Raw genomic sequence first — 22,871 nt, 5'->3', positions numbered from 1 at the left:
AGAAAAGTCGAATTTGACAAATGTCGAATTTCAAAAAGTCGAATTTTTAAAGTCCGTTTTTTTGACGGAAAGTACTGAATTGCATTGTCGATTTTTTTTTTTGGCGAAAAAGTCCAGTTTTTCGACAATTTCGGGAATTCGACCGCAATTGCATATACCCATTCGGGCTTCTCTCCGCGGCGCTGTGTGAGGGATCCGATCGGATCCCTCCCAGCATTCCCTGCGGCCGCCCCCGTCACCCCGCGCATGCGCAGGCTGACTTCTGGGGCCGAATCCCGGAAGTCAGGCTGCCGCTCTGCATCGCGGAGGACAGCTCTTATCGGAAGAGCTGTCCTCCGCAATGCTGATCGCATATGTTAGTACATATGCGATCAGCATCGTGGCGCAGGGCGGCGATGGGCGGCGATGTACATTAGTACATCCCGCCCATTGAGTGTGCACAAAAACCACTGTTGGTTCCAGCAGTGTCTTCTGGGTCCGACCGTTATGTCTGGATGACTTTTGGCAAATCCTGAGCAACTTCTGGTGGAGAGTATTACTAACCCTAACCCCCTCTCCCACATCCGTACTCGTATGTGCAAAATCCTGGTTGTAGATGCAGATCATCTTTGTGAGTTCAGTGAGTCTATTAAAGTGATGGCCCCAGGTTCTGGCATTCCAACTGTCTCTGACAGCCACCAACATTACAGCATACATGCCGACATCCTGGCTGCTCTCTCCGGGAGAGAGCAGCCAAGTCGGCTCAGCAGGGGGGCGGGGTTATGACACGGATAGGGGGCGGGGTGGAGGCAAAACAGGGGCGGGCGGAGGCGGAACAGGGGAGGGGTTATCTCGGCACTTCATCTAAGCCACGCCCCCTGCTATGTAATGCCGCGATTACCAGCATTATACAGCAGGGGGTGTTGCTATGATGACGCGATTCAGCAAAAATGACAAGAATATTGTTTTTTCCTGTAGTACTACAAGTCCCAGCAAGCCTCCCCGCAAGCTGGTACTTGGAGAACCACAAGTACCAGCATGCGGGAGAAAAACGGGCCCGCTGGTACCTGTAGTACTACTGGAAAAAAAATACCCAAATAAAAACAGGACACACACACACCTTGAGAGTAAAACTTTATTGCACACCTGCCGACACACACATACTTACCTATGTTGACCCGCCGACTGCCACGTCTCCTGATCCGACGATCCGGGGTACCTGTGAATAAAATTATACTCACCTCAATCCAGTGTCCAGATATAAATCCTCGTACTTGGCAAAACAAATAAACGAACACCCGGACCAGCGGACTGAAAGGGGTCCCATGTTTTCACATGGGACCCCTTTCCCCGAATGCAGAGACCCCCCCCGTGACTGCTGTCACAGAAAGGTCTCTTAAGCCAATCAGCGAACGCAACGTCCTGGCACTCTGCTGATTGGCTGCACGTCTGGCTGTCAGACAGCGCATCGCAAAGCCTCTCCATTATACTCAATGGTGGGAACTTTGCGTCAGCGGTGAGGTCACCCGCGGTCAGGTAACCCCACTGCTGACGGCAAAGTTCCCACCATTGAAAGTAATGGAGGGAGCTGTGCGATGCGCTGTCTGTGCTCACACGCGCATACAGCCAATCAGGTGAGTGCAACGAAGTAGCGCTTCCTGATTGGCTGAAGGGACCTCTGTGACAGGAGTCACGTGGGGTCCCGGCATTCGGGGAAAGGGGTCCCATGTGAAAACATGGGACCCCTTTCAGTCAGCTGGTCCGGGTGTTCGTTTATTTGTTTTGCCAAGTACGAAGATTTATATCTGGACACTGGATTGAGGTGAGTATAATTTTATTCACAGGTACCCCGGATCGTCGGATCAGGAGATGTGGCAGTCGGCAGGTGTGCAATAAAGTTTTACTCTCAAGGTGTGTGTGTCCTGTTTTTATTTGGGTATTTTTTTTCCAGTAGTACTACAGGTACCAGCGGGCCCGTTTTTCTCCCGCATGCTGGTACTTGTGGTTCTCCAAGTACCAGCTTGCGGGGGAGGCTTTCTGGGACTTGTAGTACTACAGGAAAAAACAATATTCTTGTCATTTTCTCAAGGCTATCAGCCCCCCATCCGCAGCCCTTGGATGAGGGGGACAGCCTCGGGCTTCACCCCTGGCCCTTGGGTGGCTGGGGGGGGACCCCTTGATTGAAGGGGTCCCCACTCCCCCAGGGTACCCCGGCCAGGGGTGACTAGTTGGATATTTAATGCCACGGCCGCAGGGCGCTGTATAAAAGTGACCCCCGGCTGTGGCATTATCTGTCCAGCTAGTGGAGCCCGATGCTGGTGTAAAAAATATGGGGGACCCCTACTCTTTTTGTCCCCCGTATTTTTTGCACCAGCACCAGGCGCAGAGCCCGGTGCTGGTTTTAAAAATACGGGGGATCCCCTGTCCATTTTTCCCCCGGATTTTTAGAACCAGGACCGGCTCAAAGAGCCCGAGGCTGGTTATGCTTTGGAGTGGGGACCCCACGCCATTTTTTTCCGGGATTTTACCATTCCATCTAAAAAATAAATAAAAAAATTTAAATATATAAATAATACTTGTGCCTCTCAAAAAGACAAACCAAGTACCTAATCCCTTCTAATATAAATAGATATGCTATTACCAATAAAAAAAACACCAAAAAAAACATGTTTTAAATTTTTTTTATTAGATTCACCCACCAAAGTGTGGCGGATTGAAAATGACGAATTTACTGTCTAAAAGCACTGTTGTCGAATTTCCAAACTTCAATTGAATATACTTTTGTCGAATTGCCGCATTTGGACCATTGCAGAAAAGTCGAATTTGACAAATGTCGAATATCAAAAAGTCGAATTTTTAAAGTCCGTTTTTTTGACGGAAAGTACTGAATTGCATTGTCGATTTTTTTTTTTGGCGAAAAAGTCCAGTTTTTCGACAATTTCGGGAATTCGACCGCAATTGCATATACCCCTACGGGCTTCTCTCCGCGGCGCTGTGTGAGGGATCCGATCGGATCCCTCCCAGCATTCCCTGCGGCCGCCCCCGTCACCCCGCGCATGCGCAGGCTGACTTCTGGGGCCGAATCCCGGAAGTCAGGCTGCCGCTCTGCATCGCGGAGGACAGCTCTTATCGGAAGAGCTGTCCTCCGCAATGCTGATCGCATATGTTAGTACATATGCGATCAGCATCGTGGCGCAGGGCGGCGATGGGCGGCGATGTACATTAGTACATCCCGCCCATTGAGTGTGCACAAAAACCACTGTTGGTTCCAGCAGTGTCTTCTGGGTCCGACCGTTATGTCTGGATGACTTTTGGCAAATCCTGAGCAACTTCTGGTGGAGAGTATTACTAACCCTAACCCCCTCTCCCACATCCGTACTCGTATGTGCAAAATCCTGGTTGTAGATGCAGATCATCTTTGTGAGTTCAGTGAGTCTATTAAAGTGATGGCCCCAGGTTCTGGCATTCCAACTGTCTCTGACAGCCACCAACATTACAGCATACATGCCGACATCCTGGCTGCTCTCTCCGGGAGAGAGCAGCCAAGTCGGCTCAGCAGGGGGGCGGGGTTATGACACGGATAGGGGGCGGGGCGGAGGCAAAACAGGGGCGGGCGGAGGCGGAACAGGGGAGGGGTTATCTCGGCACTTCATTTAAGCCACGCCCCCTGCTATGTAATGCCGCGATTACCAGCATTATACAGCAGGGGGTGTTGCTATGATGACGCGATTCAGCAAGAATCGCGTCATTGACTGCCCGGACCGCCCACTTTACTCACTTAGGGGCAGGGGGGCCCCTAAAAAATCGGGAGACTTGCCTGCTCTTCCGGGGGGAGGGGGGGGCGGGAGGGTCACCCGATTTTCGGGAGCCTCCCGCCCATTCCGGGAGAGTAGGCAAGTATGCATTGCAGAGACATTAAGAAATGTATGTCTTTGTTTGCTCTATTCTGCTTCGAGAGAGGTGCACTTATCAGTGGTAACTTCATAGGGTATGAAAATCAGGAAGTGAGAGTTCTCCTGTTTTTTTTTTTTTTTTTAAAGCAGCAATCATTTACATGGCAAAATCAACCTTCTTTTCCATGTAATTGTTTGCCACTTAAAAAAAAACCCAGGAGAACTCTCTCAAATTCTCCCACTTCCTGATTTTCACACCCTGTTACATTCCCTCCCAAGTGTAAATGTCTGACCAACAACCCTGGTGCTGGACATCTTAGATCCTTTCTCTAATTTACTACTTTCATAATGCTTTTTCTGTTCCTAGAGAAGTTCATTCATCTGTTGTTTTAAATGGCGATGTCTCATTTGCAGGAGATAGAATGGTGAAGCTATGAGGGCTATTAACACATGATTGCCCATTTCATGTACATTCTGTTAGTTTTAATTTCTAAATTGGTTTCAAATTTCAGACCTTAGCTGCTTCTTTGGCCCCATGTGTAGGGGCAAAGACTCAACTCGTGCCCCCTCTTCCCTACCTCCCCTGTAGATACAAGTGACGCTATTCTACATGACAACCATAAAATACACAAAGCATTGCAGAGATCACCATAACGGATCAGAAACTCCCTGACACGTGAAATTCGGCAGGCAAAAAGGCAGTTCTCCAATAAGCTGACAAACAACCTCTCAACCATCGACCCCGCATCAGTGTGGTTAAGCATGCAGGCCATGACTAGCTACAAGAAACCCCCAAACCCCACTGTCATACAGTAAAATCTGGTAGATGAGCTGAATAACTTCTATTGTAGTTTCAAGAAGGAAGCCCCCAGTCTCAGATCTACCCCTGATCTGAACACAGTACCCCCCACTGTGCAGCTCTGCGGGTAGGCAGGTAGAAGTAATATTAAAAAAAGCCAAACCCAGGAAAGCCACAGGCCCAGACGGCGTGTCGCCATTTGCCCTGAAGACCTGCGCTGTCTAGCTTGCCCCCATCTTTACCAGGATCTTCAACACCTCGCTGTAGACATGTAAGGTTCACTCCTGCTTTAAACGCTTGACCTAAATCCCCTCAAAACGGTTGATGGTAGTGGACTTCAGAAGGAAACCTGCTGCCATGCTCCCACTCGTGATTGCCGGCACGTGGTGTTGTGGGTCAACTCCTTTAAATTCCTAGGGTCAAAAGTATCCCGTGACCTTAAATGGGGACCAGACATAGTCGCCATATTAGGAAGGCACAACAGTGAATGTTCTTTCTAAGGCAACTCCAGAAATTCAATATCCCGCAGAATCTACTGCACATCCTTTACACAGCCGTTGTGGAGTCTGTCCTATGCTCATCAATCACAGTCTGGTATGGAGCTGCCAGAGAGTATAAATAGACAAAGGCTACAGAGGGTGGTGAGGACAGCTGAAAAGATTGTCGGGACTGATCTCCCCACTGTTCAAGACCTATACCTGTCCAGAGTCAAGAAGCGTGCAGGGAAAATTGTGGCAGAAAAGCTGCATCCTGGCCATGACCTGTTTGAAATGCTCCCATCAGGCAGGTGTTACAGGTCCATTCCCACCAGGATGGCCAGAACCACTAAAAGCTTCTTCCCACTAGCTGTTCATCTACTAAACGATGTCTAAAATGTCTGGTGCTACGTACTGAGATGCAATTCTACACAGTATTCCCATAGTAAAGCATGTTATGAATGTACAGTATGTATACTACATGTATGTTACGTATCACGTTTGTATCTCCCCTTTATGTTGTTATTTGGCGATGCATTGTAACTGCAAACAATTCCTAGTATACGCGAGTATACCTGGCCAATAAAACTGATTCTGATTGAATACATTGAGCATTGTAGTGACTGCATAAAATTAGAGATGAGCGGGTTCGGTTTTACTCAGATTTACTCGGGTATTTCGGGTTTTGCTTATCGGCTATCCAAAACGCGTGACATCCGTGATCCAATAAGATGCCGTTTCGAGCCCCGAGTAAATCAGAGTAAAACCGAACCCGCACATCTCTAATTAAAATGCAGAGTATCGTAGTGATTGCCATATAATACAGAGAACATCGGTGTCAAACATGCAAAAAGCAGCAGTGACCACAGTGTAATACAGAAGAGTGTGACCGCAATGTAATCATAGAGTATTTTTGATTGTGGTACAATATCATTACCTCATCAAAAATTAACCCAGGAGGTTCTCAAATGCAGTCCCCAAGGCACCCCAAAGGTGCAGGTTTTAGGTATATCCATGGCTCAACACAGATGGTTAAATCAAATTGACTGAGGTGCTAATTAACTCACCTGTGGCCAAGCATGGATATGTGAAGCGGTTAGCATACCGCTAGTCGGGATCCTGGCGATCACAATACAGGCGCCAGAATCCCAACAAGTGGTGAAACGCAGACGCCAGAATACCAGTGACAGAGGCTATTCTCCCCCTGTGGGTGTCCATGACACCCATGGAGGGAGAATATAACCTGTAGCAAGCATGTGGCAAATGCAGCGAGCCCGCAAGGGGCTTTCTAGTGCTCGTCCTGCTGCCAGCATACTGGTGGCCAGGATGCCGCTGTCAGTATACTGATGGCCGGCATCCCGGCCACCAGTATATAATACTGATTCCATGGATATACTTAAAACCTGGGCCACTGGGGTGCCTTGAGGATTGTGTTTGAGAACCTCTGAACTAACCCTTCCTCAAAACGTATTAACTACTTAATCATCATCTTAACAACCCCATTCAATGTCATTAATATAATTAACCCCTTTACAATAATTATCTACATAATACCCATTATTAAAAAACCCCAACATCATCAAATAATTCCATCTATGTACATTAACCCCCTAATTCAGTCTCATAAAAAAAACTTCATTTCAACTGATCCCATTAAATCTTTAACCCCTTCCCCCCTTTACTTAAAATACATATCATAATCTAATAATACCTACCTACAGTACTTACCATAATATATTAATACCTCATAAAGTGTATTAATACATACCATAATCTATTCCCGTTCCCTTCCCCTATCTTACCTGTTGGTGTTTGTTTGTATTCCTCTCCTGCTACAGCCACACAGCAGCACTCAGGAAGCAGCAGCCTATCAGGCAGGTCCTACTAAGGCTGCTGCTGCTGTCAGTGAGGAAAAGGAGCCATACAGAGACAGGGGACACAGGGGCTGTGTAGCCTATTGCTGCAGATCATGATTCCTGGCATGGGTAACTTTTTGCTGGCCTGCCCTCTCTCCTTTCTCTTCGTAATCGCAACAATACCCCGTTCCCTTGCTGGTGTGCCCTCACTCTGCCACTTGTGGCACACCCCCCATTACCACCACTTCCCCATCTGCACCCCTACTGATTAGGTGCTACTGACATAGAAATTGACTATATATAAAAACATTTTCTTTATCAGGACTAAAACAGGATATATTTACATTATAATTCTAGAATAAGGTGTAAAATTGTAATCTTATTTCATTGCAGACACTTTGGGATTGATGCAGAGTTGGAAGTAAAAATTAAAAAGTAGGGAAAAATAGCATATTTCCACGCATATGCAAAGCTGTATACATCTGGAGATGCGTACACCTCAGCATGGGTAGATATGTGCCTTATTTCCTACCAGTCCTCATCATCAGCCTGTACTTGCACCTGCATTATATATTACGAATCTGTTAGTCTCTGCATTCTCACATTTGCATGCAGAGCAGATTCACTGATTTACATTCAACTCTACATAATCGCCCTTAGTAACATTTTTACCTATCTACCTTAATTAATTATATGTCTTTCATCTCCAAAATCACAATACAGTAAATTGATTTAACACTTTTAAGGACATAAGTACTGTACTATAGATAAGTGCTACACACAGGCATTCGGGGTTCTCCAGACCAGCACATTGTGTTTCGGCAATGGAAAGGGAGGGTCTCTTCCAAACATTACAGGTTATCTTTATAAACTTTAAAGGAAATACAATTTAGTAGACTTTTAAGTATAGTCAGTCTTGTACTGTGAAGAGGAATAACACTTTATACCAGGAATAGACCTGCACTACAGATCGGAATCTCAGTAGAAGTAGCAATTCCTACTCTCTGGCTGAGTACTCACCTTATATCTAGAGTGTGCTTCTCCAGCTATTGCCGCAATACATTTACCTTTCTCTGTTATCTAGTGACACTGGCACATGTATTCCAGAAAGTGGACTGTTTGGGTTTATGATCAGTGTGACTGCTATGTTAGGTAAGTGTCTCTTATAAAATGAACTATTCAACCCTTTTTGATACTTTAGATATACCAGCTATAAAAAGGGAATCAGTATGATATCCCGACTGTCGGGATCCTGGCAGCAAGGGCGTAGCTACAATAGGTGCAGGCAGTGCAGCTGTTATGGGGCCCAGAGCTGAAAGGGGCCCACCTTCCCTGTCAAAGTTACATATGTTATATACATTTCTTGCCATTGGGTGATACGTAGGGGTCCTTTCAAACTTTTTCCATGGGGCCTGCAATATATCTAGGTATGCCCCTGGAACTGCTCATTGTAGTGTGGAATGAAGTGAACTGGAGGGCATTTTTTAATATTATTTAATAAGAATCGGGCACTGTAATGAGGCACAATATGAACAGGGAGCACTATATATCATAATGTGACTTGGGGATACTATGCGGCATAATGTGTACTGGCAGCTCTGAAATGTGACATAGGGTGAACTTAAGCTCTACTACGATTCATAAAGAAACTAGGGCACTGCTATGGGATATAACATTAAATAAGGCTCTACTATAGTTCAGAAAATGAACTAGGGCACTATTACAGGGCATACAATTAACAACTGCTGCAGAGAAGTGTCTCCATAGAAGCATTGGGATGGGACCCCGTTCAAAATGTAGCTATGGGGCCCACAAAGTACTGGCTACGTCCTTTGGTCGCCATACTAATCTATTCTCCTTGGGTGGTGGCATGGACCTCCGGCATTTCACTGGGTGTTGGGATTCAATGGTGGGTATCCTGACTGGTGGGATAATGACAGTTGGCAACGTGATTGCCTCCCATAAAAAGATATACATGGAAAATTGTCTACAGACTATTCGCATTTATTTTGGGGAATATTTTTTGAAATGTAGATTTAAATGTATTTAAATGACTATGTTATAATTTTCTTATGTGTTTGTCACATCAGGTGCTGCAACAATGTATGCCAGATATAGGATAATTCAGGAACAGAATTCTAGAGGCACGTTTATGGGCAATTGGTTCAACTTGGCATCATTGCTAATTGGAATACTTGGCTGTATCGGGATGGGCATTGTGGCTTCCTTTCAGGTGAGCAGTATAAAATAGGTTGTCAATGGTTTATACATACCTAACAGCATACATGTGTGACAAATATACCTTTCATGTATCAGAGTCATACGTACTTACTGTGCCTTGTTGCGATGGTGTTCCGATGCTGTTTCTTAGGCCTCTTGCAGCATTAACATATTTTCGCTTTGCTGCTGTGTGCAAAAAAAACGCTGCAATGCTAACTGCGTCCATTCCTGAATCGCCTCCAGTAAAACCAGCCCCTACTCTGCAGATGTCTAACAGTGGATTTATTTATGTACTCTGTAACTGGGCGCTGCGGATTCCTTGTGGCGCTATATAAATAAAGGATAATAATAATCATTTGGGTGGCTTAATGAAAGAGGGAGATACCTTGCACTGCACAGAGGAGACATCGGTGTGCAAAGAAGCTGCCTCTCCTGCCTATGACTTAGGGCCTAATTCAGACTGGATCGCTGCAGCGGCAGTGATCGCAGTCTGAAGCCCTTTGCGGAGTGCGCACGCTAGGCTGCGCAGGCAGGGAGCTACTCGGTGGCTGCAAAAGCATTGCTGCCGTGTGATGCTTTTGCACCCATGCGGGGTGGACTAGCCCTGCGCTGGGCGTCCTCCCGCATGTCATAGTAAGTGATCATAGATGTGCTTAATTTAGCACATCTATGATCAGATCTGAATGACCCACTTAGCCCAGTACTATCTGCCTGTAAACTGTGTGGCAGATGACACCAACATGTTCTGAGTCGCATGCAAGACCAAATGAGGCCACATCATTCAGTTATACACATCTCCGTCATTTCTCTTTGGCCGCTAAAAGACCATTTGTGGATGGCAACAATGTGAACACACAAAAAAATCCATTTTGTGGGTATGTCGGGGTGTGAAGCCAGAGTCAGGGTGGGTACACATTAGGACGACTGGCTATTGGACATGTGGTCGGGGCAATATCCCTTCACCCTGCACCGTGCGGATTGCTGGTACACACTAGCCCAATGAACGAATTTCATTCCAGCCTCCATTACACTGCATCGGGTTGCATCTAATATCTTCCGCTAGACCTTGCAGCAAAGCCGACCAAAAGATAACGCATTCAACCCGCGGGTGGGTGCAATAGTGTGTACACACTGTACGATGAAGATGATTTGTCATGCCGATACAGCAAATCATGCAGACATCGTGCAAGTGTCCCCACCCCCTTACTTACTATTCTGAGTTGTGCATATGCACTGAGGGCACCAAAGCCAGATAGCTCTTCTGCACCTATCATAAGGTAGTGCCAATAACAATGATGACAGATGCTCCCACGGATGGAAGATTGGGGCAGTGTGATCATATAACTGTGTATGACAGTCTCAGAATGTGTCATAGTCGCATTAGTATTCTGATCGCAGCGGGCATCCAGAATTATGAATTTGACGCAGCTGGACCCTGCTCTAGCAGAGGTGGGGCTTGGAGCATAAGAGTGTTCCAAGCAGTGTGAGTAGGGACCTGAAGCACAGCACAGATTCCTATCAGGCTTGTGATGTACTGTACTCATATTTTTTAATCATTGTACGTGTTATTAATCTGCAAGGGAAGTGTGAGTTACGTTGATCTACAGTACTTCAGCATCTGCACACACCTTTCTTTTTATTCATATGTTCAGATTGAGGGGGAGATGTATCAAGCCTTGGAGAGAGATAAACTGGAGACATTGCCCATAGCAACCAATCAGAGGCAGTAATTTTTCTAGCACAGCCTGTAAAATGAAAGTTAGAAGCTGGATGGTTGGTATGGGCAACTGCTCCACTTTATCTCTTTGCAGGATTTGGTAAATATCCCTCTGGTGCTAGAATCTTCAGGGAGTCAGCGAGAGCAGCGATATTGTCACACACAGCCCGGCCTCAGAGAGATGGCTAGACTTTTCATGGAGTAAGGAAGATCAGTGATCACGTCACACACAGTCCGGTCTCAAGGAGATTGCTAGACTCTTCATGGAGTCAGGGTGATCAGTGGTAACGTCACAGTCAGCCCGGTCTCAGGGAAATTGCTAGACTCTTCTAAAGCCCTGTACACATGGGGGAAATGTGTGCTGAGCGATCAGGCACAGACCGCTCAGCACACATCTCTCCCCCTGCTCAGCACATCGCTGTCGCCGGCACCCTGAATACGGAGCGATCCGTGTTTAATTTCCTAGCAATCTAGTCAAATTGCTTTAAATTTAAGCTCGGATCTCTCCGTGTGTACACCCCTATAGAGTCAGGAAGATCAGTGATAACATGACACACAGCCCGGCCTCAGGGAGATTGCTAGACTCTTCAGGGAATCAGGGAGATCACCACTATCTCAGGGAGTCTCCCTGAAATTCAGGAAGAGTTGGCAAGTATGCTTACAATTCCACAGTGCTGTTCTGCAGAACTCTGTGTCTTTCTGCACCTTGCCTTGCAGAGGCATCTATGGGAGCACAGGAGGGTGGGAATGTACCTTGATGTGTGTTGGGTGGACCATCTAGGCGCCCTGGTGCAAAACACAGGAATTTTGCAATGAGCTTAAAATTTGAGGCACACAGTGTCTGTATATTGCTTCTTACAGAAATACAGAAAAATGATTGTACGTATTACAACTTGTAGGTCTTTATATTGCCTTAGTTTTATTCTTTAGATGTATAAGGGCCCATACATCAACCACCGATCGGCACAATTTTGCGTTTTGCCGAAGACTGTGAAAAAAAAATTGGCACTATCAAAAATGTTAGTCAGACCAAATATGGGGGGTCATTCCGAGTTGTTCGCTCGGTAAAAATCTTCGCATCGCAGCGATTTTCCGCTTAATGCGCATGCGCAATGTCCGCACTGCGACTGCGCCAAGTAAATTTGCTATGCAGTTAGGATTTTTACTCACGGTTTTTTCATCGTTCTGGCGATCGTAATGTGATTGACAGGAAATGGGTGTTACTGGGCGGAAACAGGCCGTTTTATGGGCGTGTGGGAAAAAACGCTACCGTTTCCGGAAAAAACGCAGGAGTGGCCGGAGAAATGGGGGAGTGTCTGGGCGAACGCTGGGTGTGTTTGTGACGTCAAACCAGGAACGACAAGCACTGAACTGATCGCAGATGCCGAGTAAGTCTGAAGCTACTCAGAAACTGCTACGAGGTGTGTAATCGCAATATTGCGAATACATCGTTCGCAATTTTAAGATGCTAAGATTCACTCCCAGTAGGCGGCGGCTTAGCATGAGCAAATCTGCTAAAATCCGCTTGCGAGCGAACAACTCGGAATGACCCCCATGATCAGAATCGTTGAGTTAAGGATTTCCAATATGTTGCATTTTGCCGATCAATGGAGACTGGGGATTGGGGGAATCGGAATGGAAATCAAGGAATTGAGCAATGGATGATGTATGGGCGCCTTTAGATAACCTTCATTTTATACCTGCACAGTAAAAAGAGGGTGGATGAAGAAACAAAAGTGCTGAAGGTTACAGTTCATGGCATCCTATGTAACATAGAACATGTAAGATGCCCAGTGCTTCTCTTGATGATACTTGGTGGTACTAATTACCATCACCGTTTTATTATGGTCTAATTTTGAATCCTCATAACTAGTTCTCACTGACAATGCCTAATGAGTACAACAATGCAAAACCATATACAAATTGCAATCTGTATCAGAGAGGATGTCTATTAGGGATATCCACTGAAATGCTCACCATTGGTTTTCCCCATCGACGGTGTCATCAGTACTTCTCATCTATGGCAGGAAGCCATAGCTAGTAGACCATCATTGGTTTGAACCACTGGTGTGCATCACTAGCTGGGGACATGTGAATGTGGCAGTCGAATAAGAGAAGGCGGGTGGGGTGTGACAGGAACTGGACTAAGCGATGTGCACCATACAATGGGGTTAAAAAAAACATTGCCTGTCACCATTGGATCACAGACATCGATAGGGGAGAACCATCAGACTGTCGCCATCAATGCCAAACCATTGACCATAGGTGGCAACCATTGATGGTTGGTAAATATCGATGGTCAATGGCCATCCCTAATGTCTATTGCTTTATCCAAACTGCAGGACGAGAAACTTAAGGAGTAGGGTTTATTTCCTGCATATGGTAAATGTAACAAGCAGTTAAATACATTTTTATAACAAATTCAGTAATAACAAATACAACAGCGGCATTTGTGCCTTTTAAATATTAATCATCAATTTGGTTGAATGCTCAGATTATGCTTGTACTGTACACAAAAATATCAGCAAGAAATAGGTGTGGAGCTATTCAATGTTGAAAACTTTCTGCCAACTCTTCTCTCTTGTTCTTTTATGTATATTGTTTCCTCAAAATAAAAAGTTAGATGTAAGGGGGTATATGTAATAGGGTCATTGCTGCCAAGAGGTGGGTGGTACTATTTACCCAGGCCTGCTGCCAGCCCCCCATCTGTCATCGCAACAGTTTCGTTCTCCAGCCAGCACATGCTGCTGTGTGATGGCTAGGCTCTGGTGGTGCTGGGAGGCTGCTTCTGCTTAGCAACACTCTCTTCTGCCTGTGTGGGGCAGCAATTACACTGATTGCGCCCCCTCTGGATTTTCCCCTGGCTGAGGGGCGAGATAGCGCTCCCCAAAATAGCGCTCAGCACCACTGAAAATATATATATTTTTACATTCATTTGTATAAGGGAGCATGACCACACCACCCGTGATGAGGCAAACCCCCCACCCCCTCGGAAAATGTACCTGGGCCCGCCACAGCTCTCTACACCCCCTGAATAGGGACCACGTTTGCCATATTTTTAAAGCGGCAATAGTCTTTAAGGCAGAACCAATTTGATTTTGCCTTGTTAATGATTGGCGCTTTAAAAATTCTTGGCTGTCATCCCGCACCTCCGGCAAACTCGGACCCTATTACATATACTGTACCCCCTGAATTTCATTCCATATACCTTTGAGAAAGATAGCTGTGACTGTTAGGCAGCCTCTATAAGGTAAATTAATTCTACCCTAAATATAACAGAAACTGGCTCCTACACTTAAATACAGCTATACAATAACAGCGGTAGTGGAACCTGTTGGCTAGATGTTTAGAAGGAAGGCATATAAACAGTATGTATTTATGTAGAAATAGACCAACACTATTGCGCTTCTATAAGTGAACCAGACAATCTGCTACAGAGGGAGACTGCCCATGTGTTTGGGTGTCAAGACAGCTAAACAACAGCTTTGTTTTCTGCTCTGTTTATTCCCTGAGAGGGAAGGACTTATTCTTTTCATTTCAATCAAGTAGTATAAACTGAAAATGTCCAGTATAATCAGTAATTCACATACATACTCATTGTTACAAACTATTTACTTTCCAAAGTTTCAGAATATTTTACATGTACAGTGAGCCTAAAAAAATAGTGAAGGTACTTTCCTTTTCCAAGCTTCAGATGACTTCTGTAATGTGAGTGTGTAAAATCAGAGGATGTGTCCTATATGTCGCTTCCCATGATGCCCCGGTAATTGCACATTACCACTTGTGGCTTTTGATCCCAAACTATTCCAGACTATGCAGGGGTTCCTGGACCTAACTGTAGGGATCCATCTAGCTGGCATAAGTAGCCACAAGCAGGCATGGACTATCCCTGAGAATCCGTTTCCAGACCCATCTTAGCTAATTCACCATGTTAGGAAGTAATTATATACAGTAAAAGTACAGCCTAGTGTTATTTTATCCATGTTGGGCCTGATTCTGAGTCTGATACATAGCGGGTGCAAGTGCGGAGGGCTGTGGCAAACAGACTTGCCACCTTTTGCTGATGCGAGGATCTGTCCGTCATCATGAGTATGGTCATACCGCCCACTGTTATTCCATAAGCGGCTGAAATCATCACCATTAGTATAAGCTAACAGCTACCCCTTACTGGGTGCAAAAGATCTGTATGAATTGAGCGTCCCTTCTCCGTACACATACCTGAAACTACAGTAGCATGGCAGTCTCGAACACTCTCATCACACTTTAGGTGTGTACACACGGTGAGATATTTTTTTCGATTTTGACTATATAGTCAAAATCGCAAGAAAAGTTAGTGCAGATCGCAAGGTGAAAGTCACCTTGCGATCCCAATTCGATCCCGATGCGTGGTCCCGCCAGGTCGGCATCGCAAGAAAAAGACTGTGCAGGCAAGTCAATCCTTGCTAGATCGGTGTACTATCTAGTTCATCTCACATGTCAATGACATCTCACATAAGCCAAAATCTCACATAAGCCAAAATCATAAGCACACATATGTCCATATCTCAAGAAAAGTTAGTCAAAATCTGTGGTGCTGGGCTCCGGGGAGTTCAAGGGGAATAGCATAGTCAAAATTGGCCATAGCAAGGATCTCACTGTGTGTACACACCTTTTCACCAGACAGATCTTGTCCATGCAATCGCATGGTTGCCACCCACAAACACCACTGTCATTGACCTAGAGATCTCCTCCGCAGGGAGTGTATGAATGCTGCAGCTCATGCACAGTCTATACCTGCATATGGCGCATTCACAGTCTATTGATAACCGCTATAAAATCAGGTATGTTTGGTGCATAAGTACGTGTATGATAAATCCGGCAACAATAATATCCTATTTTTTAAACTAGATTTTTGACATCAGATAGCAGCAGTAAAGATATATTTAGGTGCCTGGGACTGATGTGAATGATTATGTAATCTAAAGTGCTGTATAATATGTAGACATAAGTAATTGCTTGTGGATTGCCCTGGCACACTTCAGCTCAGAAACCTACTTTTGCTTTCGATGACTTTTTAACTCCTTTATCTTCTAAACCCTATTCATTACAAGTTAATTCACCATTAAAGACTATAAAAAACAGTAAGTCTATTCATCATCACTAAATGTATACAAAAGCAGGTGAAAATGAACGTGTATACCTACTTTTGTAGAAATTGTCAGTGCCATTCATTAAATAAATAATGCAGGAGAAATCTCAGATATTCCCTGCTGACTTTCACTCCCGATCTGGCCAGACACTAGTATGGGGACCCAAATTCATCTCAACTGCAGGAACATTCACTATCTGCAGATGGTGTTTGTTCCCGGACCCCGCTGGCTTGCCTATTGAATGAAGGCCCATTTGCAGAGAGGGATGCTTTCGGGTCCCTCCACCACTGCCCAGCAACTTCCGCCAGATGTCATGCATGCGTGAACCCACGGTCACATATGCGCAGTAGTACTGCCGTAAGCTAAATTTCACTGCTACTAAAGTAGATTTTTGGATCAGCTGTCTCCACGCCGGATCAATGATGAATTGCTCCGGCACCCGCAGCAAGTTCAAAACTTAATTATGGAGGGTGCCAGGTCTCCGATAATTGACATAATGAATAGGCTCCTGAGAGCGCTATATTCCAAACCTATAACATCTAACTGCACAGAGAACCTGAATCCACAACACGCTAAATGCTGTCATGACCACAATCCATCATACCGCTACTCCTGCCCTGTAGATTGCTGTATTATAACGACTGTATGTGAAGGGAGGCAGCTCTTGGATTTGGCAGAGAGCTGCAATGAGCTGGTAAATATAAGGTAGTTATACTGTTCATATATTGTATTCATATTATAGTAATAGTATAGAAACATTCTGCACTAACTTGCATGTTTACGTTACCTTTCAGGAAACCGCTGTTACAACGGTCCATGATGTGGGAGCCCTCCTAACATTCATCTGTGGTATCATGTATATTTTCTTACAATCTATTATCTCTTACAAATCCTGCCCACAGTGGAACAAGAAGGGAACCTGCCATATACGAATGACCATTTCTGTGGTATCAATAATTGCTTTATTTCCCAGTATCCTTTTCAGGTTACATAATCTTTTCTTAAAGTTAACTTAAGGCAGGTACACACTACCGGACGGCGGAACGGCGGCGATGGACGATTATATCGTTGAACGATATAGCGTTCAACTACAGTATATAGTGCATACACACTGAACGTTATCGTCAAAGTGACGTCATCGCCGCCATTTCTGAACATGCAGCTCAGTCCAACATTGACGGGTTGAGCTGCTTGTCAGCTCAATATTGATGAACGCTGAGCAACGTGCGGGAGCGCAAATCGTCCTTCAATCTGCCCCCCATACACACTGGCAGATTTCAAGCTAAAAATAAACGATAACGACATAAATGTCGTTATCGTTTATTTTTTATGCAGAAATCAGCTAGTGTGTAGGTCCGGTTAGAAAATAAGATTTTGGAATATACCTATTTTGTCATTATGTAATTATGCTTTCATTCTTTAAGCAAGTTTTGTGCTTTCCCCATGTAAGGACTGTTGGGCAAAATAAATGACTATTAAAGTAATTCTGATTAATCTGAAACACAAAAAAAGCTATTTGTAGCAAAGCAGCTTTGGTAGTTCATTTATTGAAGTAGAATTTAACACAGACCTCACACTTTATCAGAATCTTGTAGGTGGACATACATCTATAGAATAATCTTAATGATCTACTCAATACTATAATAAAATATCGTGGCAGACCTAATATTAGAGTATAATTGTGATGACTGGCCTCAAATGATATAAGACTGGACTATATACCTTTTCACGAATAATGTAGATAAAAACAACCACAAAAATTCTACTGGGCATCCCAGCAAATCTTCCAAGTGATACAAAATATTACTATCATGTAACGCCATAGATGTTGGAGCCGAAGGGGCGTGGGGGGTGTTGCAATATTTGGGATGCACCAGTCAACATACTGGGTCACACTAGTGTTACAACGGGCAGTGTCAGGATGGAGATAATCCCCTTTCTGGTTACTCCCCCCCTCCATCCAGTTACTATGGGCTGGCCCATCCTCTGGGACCAGCCCTGCACCTTTCTCACTTCATATGTTCTTCCCCTCTTCCCCCTGTATCCGCTCCCGCCCTCCTATATAGATAGAAAAGAATATCTAGAGTCCTATGACCTAAATGAGTCCTCGCTCATCCGACCCACTATTGCTAATAATCATTAGAGATGAGCGGGTTCGGTTCCTCGAGATCCGAACCCCCCCGAACTTCACCCATTTTACACGGTTCCGAGGGAGCCTCGGATATTCCCGCCTTGCTCGGTTAACACGAACGCGCCCGAACATCATCATCCCGCTGTCGTATTGCATATAAAGAGCCACGCGATGCCGCCATTTTCACTAGTGCATTGGAGATGATAGCGACAGGACGTGGCTGCATTCTCTCAGTTTCTGTGTTCAGTGTGCTGCAAATATCTGTGCTCAGTGTGCTGCAAATATTTACGTTCTCTGCCTGAAAACGCTCCATATCTGTGCTGCATTGTAGTTGTGCGCAGTATATAGTAGGAGGACAGTGCAGAATTTTGCTGACCACCAGTATATATATATATATAGCAGTACGGTACAGTAGTCCATTGCTCTACCTCTGTGTTGTCAAGTATACTATCCATATCTGTGCTGCATTGTAGTTGTGCGCAGTATATAGGAGGACAGTGCAGAATTTTGCTGACCACCAGTATATATATAGCAGTACGGTACAGTAGTCCATTGCTCTACCTCTGTGTCGTCAAGTATACTATCCATATCTGTGCTGCATTGTAGTTGTGCGCAGTATATAGTAGGAGGACAGTGCAGAATTTTGCTGATCACCAGTATATATATAGCAGTACGGTACAGTAGTCCATTGCTCTACCTCTGTGTCGTCAAGTATACTATCCATATCTGTGCTGCATTGTAGTTGTACGCAGTATATAGTAGGAGGACAGTGCAGAATTATGCTGACCACCAGTATATATATATATAGCAGTACGGTACAGTAGTCCATTGCTCTACCTCTGTGTCATCACGTATACTATCCATATCTGTGCTGCATTGTAGTTGTGCGCAGTATATAGTAGGAGGACAGTGCAGAATTTTGCTGACCACCAGTACATATATATAGCAGTACGGTACAGTAGTCCATTGCTCTACCTCTGTGTCGTCAAGTATACTATCCATATCTGTGCTGCATTGTAGTTGTGCGCAGTATATAGTAGGAGGACAGTGCAGAATTTTGCTGACCACCAATATATATATAGCAGTACGGTACAGTAGTCCATTGCTCTACCTCTGTGTCGTCAAGTATACTATCCATATCTGTGCTGCATTGTAGTTGTGCGCAGTATATATAGTAGGAGGACGGTGCAGAATTTTGCTGACCACCAGTATATATATATAGCAGTACGGTACAGTAGTCCATTGCTCTACCTCTGTGTCATCAAGTAAACTATCCATATCTGTGCTGCATTGTAGTTGTGCACAGTATATATAGTAGGAGGACAGTGCAGAATTTTGCTGACCACCAGTGTATATATATATATAGAAGTACGGTACAGTAGCCCATTGCTCTACCTCTGTGTCGTCAAGTATACTATCCATATCTGTGCTGCATTGTAGTTGTGTGCAGTATAAAGTAGGAGGACAGTGCAAAATTTTGCTGACCACCAGTATATATATATAGCAGTACGGTACAGTAGTCCATTGCTCTACCTCTGTGTCATCAAGTATACTATCCATATCTGTGCTACATTGTAGTTGTGCGCAGTATATAGTAGTAGGACAGTGCAGAATTTTGCTGACCACCAGTATATATATAGCAGTATGGTACAGTAGTCCATTGCTCTACCTCTGTGTCGTCAAGTATACTATCCATACCTGTGCTGCATAGTAGTTGTGCGCAGTATATAGTAGGACAGTGCAGAATTTTGCTGACCACCAGTATATATATATATAGCAGTACGGTACAGTAGTCCATTGCTCTACCTCTGTGTCGTCAAGTATACTATCCATATCTGTGCTGCATTGTAGTTGTGCACAGTAAATATAGTATGAGGACAGTGCAGAATTTTGCTGAAAACCAGTATATATATATAGCAGTACGGTACAGTAATCCATTGCTATACCTCTGTGTCATCAAGTATACTATCCATATCTGTGCTGCATTGTAGTTGTGCGCAGTATATAGTAGGAGGACAGTGTAGAATTTTGCTGATCACCAGTATATATATATATATATATAGCAGTACGGTACAGTAGTCCATTGCTCTACCTCTGTGTCGTCAAGTATACTATCTATATCTGTGCTGCATTGTAGTTGTGCGCAGTATATATAGTAGGAGGACAGTGCAGAATTTTGCTGACCACCAGTATATATATAGCAGTACGGTACAGTAGTCCATTGCTCTACCTCTGTGTCGTCAAGTATACTATCCATATCTGTGCTGCAGTGTAGTTGTGCGCAGTATATAGTAGGAGGACAGTGCAGAATTTTGCTGACCACCAGTATATATATAGCAGTACGGTACAGTATTCCATTGCTCTACCTCTGTGTCGTCAAGTATACTATCCATATCTGTGCTGCATTGTAGTTGTGTGCAGTATATAGTAGGAGGACAGTGCAGAATTTTGCTGACCACCAGTATATATATATATAGCAGTACGGTACAGTAGTCCATTGCTCTACCTCTGTGTCGTCAAGTATACTATCCATATCTGTGCTGCATTGTAGTTGTGCGCAGTATATAGGAGGACAGTGCAGAATTTTGCTGACCACCAGTATATATATATATATATATATATATATAGCAGTACGGTACAGTAGTCCATTGCTCTACCTCTGTGTCGTCAAGTATACTATCCATCCATACCTGTGCTGCATTGTAGTTGTGCGCAGTATATAGTAGGAGGACAGTGCAGAATTTTGCTGACCACCAGTATATATATATATATATATATATATATATATATATATATAGCAGTACAGTACAGTAGTCCATTGCTCTACCTCTGTGTCGTCAAGTATACTATCCATATCTGTGCTGCATTGTAGTTGTGCACAGTATATATAGTAGGAGGACAGTGCAGAATTTTGCTGACCACCAGTATATATATAGCAGTACAGTACAGTAGTCCATTGCTCTACCTCTGTGTCGTCAAGTAAACTATCCATATCTGTGCTGCATTGTAGTTGTGTACAGTATATATAGTAGGAGGACAGTGCAGAATTTTGCTGACCACCAGTATATATATATATATAGCAGTACAGTACAGTAGTCCATTGCTCTCTGTGTCGTCAAGTATACTATCCATACCTGTGCTGCATTGTAGTTGTGCGCAGTATATAGTAGGAGAGTGCAGAATTTTTCTGACCACCAGTATATATATAGCAGTACAGTAGTCCATTGCTCTACCTCTGTGTAATCAAGTATACTATCCATATCTGTGCTGCATTGTAGTTGTGCACAGTATATATAGTAGGAGGACAGTGCAGAATTTTGCTGACCACCAGTATATATATAGCAGTACGGTACAGTAGTCCATTGCTCTACCTCTGTGTCGTCAAGTATACTATCCATATCTGTGCTGCATTGTAGTTGTGCACAGTATATATAGTAGGAGGACAGTGCAGAATTTTGCTGAAAACCAGTATGTATGTAGCAGTATGGTACAGTAGTCCATTGCTCTACCTCTGTGTCGTCAAGTATACTATCCATATCTGTGCTGCATTGTAGTTGTGCGCAGTATATAGGAGGACAGTGCAGAATTTTGCTGACCACCAGTACATATATAGCAGTACGGTACAGTAGTCCATTGCTCTACCTCTGTGTCGTCAAGTATACTATCCATCCATACCTGTGCTGCATTGTAGTTGTGTGCAGTATATAGTAGGAGGACAGTGCAGAATTTTGCTAACCACCAGTATATATATAGCAGTACGGTACAGTACTATAAAAAAATAGAAGGAAGACAGTGCGCTACCACAGCTGCTATCCGGGTAAACTAAAAGGAGTTTCACCACTCTCCACTTCCAATTAGACACACACAAACATATAGGATACCACTGAACCAGCGCTGCGAGGAGGTCAAGAAATTCGTGTTCATGCAATTTCCTTCTTTTGGCTCAATGTACCCAAAAAAAAGAAAATATAAAGGAACATCGTGTAGTACCTTCTAATAACAACAGATTTAATATCACAAAATCACATATAACAATTCAATAAAAATTGAAATAAAAATAGTGGTCAGTTGAAAAAAACCACTTTCTATCACTATGTTTAGACAGCAATAGATGTGTTGGCATTCAATGGTGGACTAAATCCTGAACAGGTAGGCAATGGGTAATTACCAAATGCAGGTCGAAAACTGGCATAACAGTTTAACAGACGTATGGACATCAGGCTTCCCAGCTGCAGCAGGAGAGTTCCTCTGGTGTCTGACCGCCTCCCTTCTTTGGCATTGATCGTACCACGACCTCCTTTCACAGGTATATCCACCGGGGCACCCACGCGTTCCGACCCTGCCTGGGTCTTTTTCAAGGTCAGCTCCCTTTTGAGAATGCCAGTTGTGTCTCCTAGTCCGGTTTAAAAATCCCTTCCTCTATTCCGATTGGTGCCGGGACCAATCGGAATAGAGGAAGGGATTTTTAAACCGGACTAGGAGACACAACTGGCATTCTCAAAGGGAGCTGACCTTGAAAAAGACCCAGGCAGGGTCGGAACGCGTGGGTACCCCGGTGGATATACCTGTGAAAGGAGGTCGTGGTACGATCAATGCCAAAGAAGGTAAGCGGTCAGACACCAGAGGAACTCTCCTGCTGCAGCTGGGAAGCCTGATGTCCATACGTCTGTT

At 44.4% G+C, this 22,871-nt stretch overlaps 1 protein-coding gene across 1 annotated transcript in view; it reads left to right on the top strand.

The window, feature by feature from the left end:
* Positions 1-22,871, top strand: part of DRAM1 (DNA damage regulated autophagy modulator 1) — a 124,118-nt gene that overhangs the window by 59,527 nt on the left and 41,720 nt on the right. The window contains exons 2-4 of the mRNA XM_063927808.1: positions 8,088-8,155; positions 9,094-9,236; positions 16,864-17,041. Coding sequence (XP_063783878.1) covers positions 8,088-8,155; positions 9,094-9,236; positions 16,864-17,041 — 389 coding nt within the window. The remainder of the gene's footprint in view (positions 1-8,087; positions 8,156-9,093; positions 9,237-16,863; positions 17,042-22,871) is intronic.

The sequence above is a fragment of the Pseudophryne corroboree genome, chromosome 6, assembly GCF_028390025.1.
Source record: "Pseudophryne corroboree isolate aPseCor3 chromosome 6, aPseCor3.hap2, whole genome shotgun sequence".
Classification (NCBI taxonomy): Eukaryota; Metazoa; Chordata; class Amphibia; order Anura; family Myobatrachidae; genus Pseudophryne; species Pseudophryne corroboree.
This window is presented reverse-complemented; position numbering and strand designations above follow the sequence as displayed.